The 9,905-nt window shown below is 31.5% G+C and overlaps 1 protein-coding gene and 1 pseudogene across 1 annotated transcript; one reads left to right on the top strand and one right to left on the bottom strand.

Moving 5' to 3' along the window:
- Positions 1–1,124: 1,124 nt before the first annotated feature.
- LOC133286761 (cytochrome b5) lies at positions 1,125–4,148 on the bottom strand. The gene is made up of 3 exons (XM_061484208.1): positions 3,950–4,148; positions 1,783–1,849; positions 1,125–1,484 (listed from the first exon to the last, which is right to left on the bottom strand). The coding sequence occupies exons 1-3, from the start codon at positions 4,034–4,036 to the stop codon at positions 1,258–1,260; spliced, it is 381 nt and encodes a 126-aa protein (XP_061340192.1). The 5' UTR covers positions 4,037–4,148; the 3' UTR covers positions 1,125–1,257.
- A 1,494-nt stretch (positions 4,149–5,642) lies between these two features.
- Positions 5,643–8,286, top strand: LOC133286766 (PI-PLC X domain-containing protein At5g67130-like; annotated as a pseudogene).
- The last annotated feature ends 1,619 nt before the right edge of the window (positions 8,287–9,905 follow it).

Raw genomic sequence — 9,905 nt, 5'->3', positions numbered from 1 at the left:
GTAATACATGTGATTGTTATATACATGCAATTTTATTGTCTTAATTTGAACAAATGAGTACTTTATATCATAATGTATATACTTTTATGGAGAAATTTTTTGTCAAACCTTTAAAAAGTATGAAATTATTATTTTACTTTTTTGTAGATATTATTTTATGTTTTTATTATTAATTTTTTTCGAAGGTTTAACATGTTCTTATATTTATTGATATAAACAATTAAAGTGATAATATCAAAAAATAAGTTTTAATAATTATTTTATATTTTTAAAACATTGATATAACAAGAGAATTTTAAAAAATTAATATTGTAAATGATTTTATAAGATTAATTTAGAGATTTCCTTCATTTTTATACAGTATAACGTTATTCTTGAACAAGACATACCAGTAATTAATGGGAGTTGTTCAAGACACCCGTAAAATCTGAGCAGAAACAGATAAAATCAGTAAAAATCAAAATCATTGAAATGATTTATTTTGTAATAAAATAAAAATTTGAAATATAATTACTTAAAAGTACATAGTTAGAATTTTATTGCATCTTTTTTGAACTCTATATTTCTCAAATAATATTATTTTGTAAAAAAGAAAAAGAAATACAATTTAAAAGTTATTTATTATGGGTGACCGGTATTGTGAAGAAGAAAGCATTAGAGCAACCATCTTCCAAGTCGTGGTGCACTAGCTAGTTGTAAATCTTTGAAGAATAGATGTTATCTCACGTTCCTTCTTTGTATCACACATTGGATTAATAGAGTCACACATAAGATTCAGAATTTCACAGCTCCAAAACAAAGTTCATGATGCAGAAATTGCTTCATAATGGGTACATGTTGAGGAGATATATTTAACACACTAAACAGTTAATATACCAGATTTTTCAAAATCAAAATCCAAAAACTAAACAACGGTATCAGGTTCCAAAGGCATACACGTATATTAAAATAGTAAATTTTGTGAATAAAAATAAACAAAAATAGCAAATACAGAGGAACCTTTTCTTTTTGAAAAAAAAATTAAAATAAATTCTCCAACAAATCAGTCAATAAAACTGCAAAAAACATGTTTGATCATCCATTCCTTGATCAATCCTTCGATGTAATGTTAATGCACATAATCAATTCTTATTATTTTGAAATAAGCCAGCATTCTTATAATTTCTATCCTTCAAGCAATACAAAATTTGTTGCAATGATTCATTTTCAGTAGCAACAATGTCAAAAAAATAATAATTGTAGAGTTGTAGAGTAATATTACTTCTTACGTAAGTATAAGAAACCAACTACCACTGAAATCCCAACGGCGGCCACGGGAACAGCTAAATAATAATGCTTTATCATCTGCAACAAATTTTCAGAATAATGTTTGTTGGTGGAAATTGGAGATGTTGTGTCAAGCTCACCAATACAATACTGCTCCATAAGTTCTCTTGCACTTTTGCTGTGGCCAGCATCTTCAAAATCATCTGTTGCATCTTTCCCTTCACAAAATTTCAAATACTAAGGTGTATTAAGATTTTAAATGGATGAATTTTACCAAGTTTATTTTTGCGGTCCATGGTGTAATAAAATATACGAAAGCGAGCTAGGAACAATGATAAGATTGTTTCTCTGTAACTGAAAGGTAATGAGGTCAAATTTGAAAAATAATCTCTTTGCAAATATGCAAAGATAAAATTGCGTACAAGGATTTCTATCACCCAACCCTCGCTATTTGGGGTTTAACGGGAAATGTTTATTTTTTTAGTGTAATAAAATACAAGGAGCATAAGAAAGTACCTGTTGCGGTAATGATTACATCATCTCCACCAGGATGATCATCCAAATATTGCGTCACATCATATACCTGCATCGGCAAATTAAAAAAGCATGTAACAAATAGAGAGGCAAACCAGGAAAGAGGCAGAAAAGACATCACTGAAATCCACTTTGAAGCTTCAAGCAGCAAGAATAGTCACAAGTTTGAATTACGGACTCAAAAAGCATTAGAAGAAAATTCTACAGTGAGAAAAACTGAAGCTGGCTCTAAAGGTCCTTGAATCAGATTAGTCAAGTGCTTGTGATTGTGAGAGAATATAGAAAACAAGCAAGAATAGATAAAAACAGAATCAAACAGCGCAATCAGAATAAAATGGTACCAAACAGGACATAAACACAGCAACCCATTCAGGAATAAGGTAATACAAGCCATAGCCAAACTGGAAGAATTATAGCCAAAATGGGTATAATACAGTAACCCATGCAGGAATAAGACCAAACAGCAAAAAAACATGGTGATCATCACACAACCAGACAGTTCAATGTAGCAAATGGCAGAGGAAATCCTAGCAAAACCAAGCCAGCAACATGACCCAAGAAGAAAAAGGCACCCAATCCATCAAAGACATAGAATGAACGAGAAATTTGATATAAAAAATCACATAATACTCTTGTTCATACTAATTTTTTAGGTCAAATACTATTGTAGTACAAGACAGGCACAATAAAACTCCTGAAATAATAAGACTTGTAGAATCTCAATATTCTAACATTTAAAAGTTATTGCAAGATGATAACAACAAATGAATCTAATGCAATGCAGACAGAAAAATATCATTAATGCATGTTTCAGAATTCCTTATCTTGATAAGTTACCAAGCCACAATTAAACATCAACTTTAACTGGACTACGAGTACAAATAATACACTAATAATGTGCAGAACAGAAGTCACCACTATATGGGCAGCTAAGTGCTTTCAAACACCACTTACTCAAACCATATACCACACACATGACGGAACACCAATAGCTATAGGTAAAAGAAACTATCACGAATCATCGTAGCAACAGGTAGGTTAGTTGCTTCATAAAGGAAAGGAAATCTAACAAACAATAACCAATGTGTAACAATTAATTACTGTGACTTACAATAAAACCACTCCCCACTAAACCCCGGCTAACAGGGATAGAGGTGAGGGCAATCTTTGTACACAACCTTACCCTTGCATGCTTGCAAAGAAGTTGTTTCCCGAATTCAAACCTGTGACCTTTCAGTCATAAAGAAACAACTTTACCACTCCACCGGCCTTACAACAAATTGCCCCCCATTCCCTATTTAACCAGCTTCTTGACTCCATGTAACTTTACAGAGAGTGGCAAACATATAAAAGAACTGATAACTACAAGTAGAAATAGAAACATGGCATAAAGAAAAATTACTGTTTATAAAGAAAAGTATATCTGTTTATCCACTTACTGTTTATCCACTTATATCCACTTACAGGGTGTTTGGTACAAGTGTATCACAAGGATTACCGGTAAATCTTCTTTGTAAACATCGATTCCCATGTTTGGTAAAAGTATCAAAAATCAATTTCTGGATATCCAAGCTTTACCGGTAAAACATTTTATAAAGAAAAATTACTGTTTGGATTATCAGAAATTAGGCGAGTTTTCATGACGCGGAAGGGAAAACAGATAACATATTTTTGAGACAATAATACTCCCAACACACGTCAAATTACTGAGGGAAGGGAAAATGTTTTAAAAAGTTAAGGTTAGTTTTGTAAAATCAATATATATTATCACTAATGTTTTCCTCACAACCAAACATATACTCTGTAAAATTATTAAATATTCCCGGCAATAGTTACCTCTACCAAACAACTTTTCTTATATAATTTCTGGTAAATTGGATTTCTTTTGAATATTACTGAATATCATGATTCCCTGACACAAAGTTTTTTCTCTTGTAGCAAAACACACCCCAAAGGACAAGGAATACTAAACAGCAACAAAGACAAAAGAAATAAAAATAAAAAATGAAAATACAATTATCATAGGACAGAACACAAAGACAGAGTTTTTATGCAAGAGACATGAAAAACAGAAGGGAAGAAAGCAAGAGGGAAAGACCCAGGTGGGGAATTTGAGAAAGAAAGAAATGGTTTATGGAAAAGGTGATACCTTTCCATCGACAACGATCCAGCAATCATCTTTGGTGTTGTGTTGGGATGCATCTTGCATGGTGTAGCAATTGGAGAGGGTTGGCATGTTTGTCTGTTTGTGTTTGGAGTCCGAGTTTGTTGGGAAGAGGCTGAGACACTGATAATTAGATTGGTGGTTGTGTTGTGTTGTTTCCGTGAACTTTGAATTCCTGGGACTTGGTCTTCAGGTTCATCGTCAACACGCCGTCAGGTAACGACTCAGATGTTTTTGTCATGGGCTTGATTGTGTCTCCGGGCCCGGTTGAAGATAATTTGGGCCATCATTAATTTGGGCCCATATTGAAGGGATAATAGTATTAATAAATATATCATAAATATGCCCCGTAACCCTAAATATGATCATAGAAAACAAATAGAACAATAATATTATGAGAAAAAAGTTTCCGATGTTACTTTAGATAACTTTATCTAATGTTCATCGAAACGACGTCGTTTTGATGTTGAAGAATTAAAAAATTAGAGTGATAAAGACTATTATAACCCTGAAATAAATTAAAATTACAAAAAATACCATAATTTCCGTACCAAAACGACGTCGTTTTGATGAACATTAGATAACGTTATCTAAAGTAACATCAGAAAAAACAAACCCTAATATTATATGTGTTAGTTAGGAGAATTAATAAAAGGTGTTCTGGTATAATTTATATAATAAAGAAATGAATAAAATTATCAATATATTCTTCATTAATTTTTCCAACCGTCCAAATAACATAATCGATCCAACGATGAAACAAACTGATACTGATATTAATAATAATAAGTCTCTTTATTTATATGAGGAAGTATATTGTAACAACCAAGTTGTGTTACTACCATGTTACTACCAATCAATCTCACCGTTAGATCGATTATGTTGATCCACCAGTTATATTTATTTTCATTTTTGTACAATTATGATTCCCTATATTTAAAGTGAAAATATTAAATATGAAAAATCATAACCATACAAAGGTGGAAATAAATATAAAGTATTAAATTTGAAAAATCATAACCATACAATTATGAAAATAAATATAACCGTTAGATCAACATAATCAATTTAATGGTAAGATTGATTGGTAGTAACATGATAATAACATAATTTAATGGTTAGAATATCCTTCCCATGTTTATATGCCTTAAAAAAGTGAAGTGGAGAGTGATATGATTGATTGATAGGAAAATCGCGGAAATAATGTCTTACAAATCCATAATTTATTATGTTTCTATTTATATGTTTTATAAAAATGTAAGAAAATCAAATTTTTCACCGATCATCGTTAATTCCTTACTCAATTTATTCTTTTAAATTAAATTTTAACTTAAAGAAGAACTAAAGATTCCGGGTATGAACGTTACGTGTAAAAGAAAAGACCACTGTTATGGACACGTATAGTCCTCCCTAGCTTTTTTTTTTTTTTTTTGGATAAAGTTGAAATGTATAGTGTTATTGTATTATGTTCTAAAATTCTGATGGTTCATAAAGCAGTAACGTTTCCTTTGACATTTAACTTTGTATTATGAAACGCTTCTTCAACTACCAGATGCAGTAATTTATAACTTCGGATAATGCTTCTATTACAAATACATGTTATTCTATATATAAATGCGTTGTCCTCTCATATTTAATCGTCACACCATAATACTCAAAACATTTTCATCTATTTCCCATGGGTGTGCCATTGGTTATTCTTTCAGTCTTCCTTAGCGTTACAGCTGCTGCAGCTACTTTTCCTAATGGAGAACGCGAGGTATTACTCTATGATCGAATTCCATGGTTGCAATTGGGTCCTTATATATTTTACGAAGCATATGTAAAATTATGAGTTTCATTAATGTATATGTGTATTTATTTTTATTTAATTTTTTTTTTAATGTTGAATTATTTTGAGAGTGAAATTCAAACCCTTCCATCATATCATTATTGCTTGTGCTGCGCATGTATGAAGTGATATATATAGTTTTCAATGTTTAGTATGATAAGTTCTCTGTATTTGCAGCTCTTGGGTAAGTGCTCGTCCAATGGGGACTGTGCAGCAGGCCTATTTTGTAGCTCTTGCCCTCTAAAATTTCAGGGGTCAAGATGTGTGAGATCAACAACAACAAGACCATTCAAGCTTTTGGTATCAATATTATTCATAGCACTTCTTTTTAAAAATTAAGGTTTTTATGTATACTTATTAAATTGCATAGCTTAAATTAAAGACAAGTGCCACATTTTTTCTTGAAAGTAGCCTAACAATTACTTAAGGAAAAAGAAAGGTTTATTACCAACAAAAAAGAGAGAAAAGAATATAAATATGCCTTTAAAACTTTTGAGAATTCCAAAATTGACTTAATCTAACAAAAAATTGGTGAACATATATACCATAAAAATAAAAAATAAATACGGAAATGCACGCACTTCAGTTTTAAGAACAAATGTAAAGAATCACTCTAATCCAAAACCTTAAAGTTTTGGATGGAGGTCTTTTTAATAGTTTATATTATTCTCTAACACACCCCTCACACACAAGAGAACACACCCCTTAATTTTTTTATTTTTTATTTAATTCCAGAAGTGGGCATGAACCCAAAATTCAAAACTTTAAAGTGTTGAGTGTGAGTCTTTTTAATAGTTTATATTATTCTCTCACAAAACCTTGTGATATAATGATTTAAATTTTCTGATGTAGTTACAATTTACAAATTCCAATTGCACAGAATACTTCTTTGCCGTTCAACAAATATGCATATCTGACAACCCACAATTCTTTTGCAAATAGAAAAAGGCCAATCCCTAATGGGTCTCCACTATTTACCTTCATAAATCAAGAAGACAGTATCTCTCAGCAATTAAATGTAAGATCACTGAGGTATAATTGAATGTTTTCATTGTTGAACTTGAGAAACTTTGATGGCATCAATTCTAATCCTAAATATATGCAGAATGGAGTTCGAGCCCTTATGTTGGATACCTATGACTACAAAGGAGATGTATGGTTGTGCCATTCATTTAAAGGGAAGTGTCATGAGTACACTGCATTTGTAAGTGATTTGTAAGAGCTTTTCTCTAAAATTTAAAAACTCTACAAGCAATTAGGACTGATTATTGAGAACTATTAAGAGCTTTATTGAAATAGTTACATATTACTTGAAAATATTTGAAAATAGGAACCTGCAATAAATGCTTTCAAGGAAGTGGAAACATTCCTATCAGCAAATCCAACAGAAATTGTGACACTGATATTAGAAGACTATGTTGAGGCACCAAAAGGATTGACCATGGTATTCAAAGCTTCTGGGCTGATGAAATATTTGTTTCCTCTCTCAAGCATGCCTCGAGATGGCCAAGATTGGCCCTTAGTGAAAGACATGGTTGCTAAGAATTACAGGCTCCTTGTCTTTGGCTCTCAGAGGCACAAGGAACAAAGTGAAGGAATAGCTTACCAGTGGAACTATATGGTTGAAAATCAGTGTGAGCAGCATTTATATGTGCATATATAATAATCATTCCACAATCTGTTCTCAATTTTTTTTTACACCAAAATGGTTTTTGGTTTTGAGTTAATGTTGAGTTTATGAATGCAGATGGGAAGGATGGGATGGTTAAGGGAAGATGTCCCAAACGTGCAGAGTCAGCAGCACTCAATGACAGAAGCAAATCTTTGGTTTTAGTGAATCACTTTAGAACAATTCCAATTAAGCAAGCCACATGTAAAGATAATTCAGAAGACCTCATAAATATGCTTTCGACTTGTTATAGTGTGGCTGGTAATCGCTGGGCTAATTTTGTTGCTGTTGACTATTACAAGGTAGAAAAGTTTTACTATGATTTTATAGTGTTATTGGTTGTCTTGTTAGATATGTTTGATGTGTACTGTCATTTGATCACTGATGCAGAGAAGCGATGGAGGAGGGTCATTTCAAGCTGTAGATATGTTAAATGGGAAACTATTGTGTGGATGTGATGATGTGTATGCCTGTGTGGTAAGCTAATCTGCCTTAACAAATAGGTCTCATTATGTATATGCCAACAATTTGACCCTGGCATGCTTAAAACAAAACTAGGAAATCAAGATACAGAAAATGTTGGAGAATATACATTCTAAATAAGAAAATCATAGTTGTAAGTTTTATATCTTGTCTAAATATCTCGTGTGAAAATAACTGAGATTTCAGGATGAGCATATATCAAACTTATGTGTAGTTCTAATATAGATAATTTTCTGGTAGTAATTTTGTACATGTGTTCGCTGCAGCATGGATCGTCATGTAGAAGAAGCAGCAAATCACTTAAATTTTGATCCAGCTAATCCGAAAAGCAGAAAGTAATTAAATATAAAAACCAATATTGGTACTGCATTGTAGATTACCTATTTCAATGTGTATATGTGATAAACTAAAGCTCAAACGCGTATCAAATAATTTGAGTTCAAATTTGTGTGTCCAGCTTGAAAAGAAATATATATGTATATATATACTAGGCAATATTTGTGCTGCATTATGGATTACATATGTCAATCTGTACCTGAGATAAACTAAGCACAAATGCATATAAAATAAATTGAGTTTTAAAGTGGTCTCCTAACTTCTTAAGAAAAATAATTTTCAATGTTGCATGTTGGTAAAACCTGGACTTAAGCCAAAATCAATTAGCAGCATGGTATTCATTTTCCATTGGTATAAGGAATGCCATGTTGTGATTACTTAGATGATACAAATCATTATATCTTTTTAAAACTATCTGTTTTTATCACTGCTCTGTGAATTGTGATTACTTTCTTCTCAGAATTGACTTAGAATGAAGCATTATTGGAAACTTGTTAAAATAATTTGATTACTAATCAAGTGTAGTGCAATCAATCACTGGCCCACTATATATTGTGATCCAATTAATGCGACATTCCCAATTCAGATCTCATGGCTTTATGGTATATCACTTCACTAGAGATTACCTGTTATGTAAATGATTGCTTATGAAAAACGGTACAAATAAAAGCATAAACGGGTACACAAAACTTAAACACATGTAATGAGGTGATAGACTGAGCAGTGGGGTCAAAGCCATGCGATTTGTTGGCTTCTTTTATGATTAAGGAAACATCTTTTGAATCCTCCCACATGAACTTATTCTTAGAGAGGGCCCATGCCTGCAAGTACTTTGCTAATTATAACTTCAGGTGTGCAAAAATTATGCTTTATTTCTATATTACTAAAGTTTAGTTTTAGAGTATAAAACACGCACTCGTCATTTTTTTGGAATTGTGCGTGTCAGACACGTGTCCGACACACGTTTGGACACGCGTTCGACACGCGGTCAATATTTTCGATATGCAGTCAATTTTTTCGGACACGTGGTCAATGCTCGGACATGCTCGAATACGTTTTTTTTTTAGTTTTAATTTTATTTTATTAACTAAAAATAAAAAAAATCATTTATAAATCAATTTTTTTCTGTTATGAAATTTGACATGAAAAAGTAACAAGGTATGAAAAATTATTTTTGTTTATATTTATGTTATGAAATTTGAATATTTGATTGGTTATATGACTTATTATGGACAGTTATATCTATTAAATATAAATTATATTATATATATTAAAATATTATTTAATATCAAAATGTATCCCAACATGTCGAAATATGCTATTTTTTAGAATTAACGTGTCGGCGTGTCGTGTCGTGTCCCGTGTCTCATGTCATTGTCCATGCATCATAGGTTTTAGAAACGTAAGCGCTTTAGAGTGTTGAAGTTTATGTAAATATTCAGGAGTTGACTCACTTCAAAAAAGTAATTTAGGATCAGTACAAATAAAAAAAAGACTTTAATGGCACTAAGTTTTTCTGAAGACTGTTTGATTATAATTGAATTATATTAAGACCACTTCACCTCCATTTTAACCTATTATTTTTCCTAAGGCCGAGTCTTATACTTCATAAGGAAATAAAA

Source organism: Gastrolobium bilobum, unplaced genomic scaffold (genome assembly GCF_033153095.1).
Source record: "Gastrolobium bilobum isolate Gb01-03AN ecotype WA unplaced genomic scaffold, APGP_CSIRO_Gbil_v1 utg8697, whole genome shotgun sequence".
Lineage (NCBI taxonomy): Eukaryota > Viridiplantae > Streptophyta > Magnoliopsida > Fabales > Fabaceae > Gastrolobium > Gastrolobium bilobum.
This window is presented reverse-complemented; position numbering and strand designations above follow the sequence as displayed.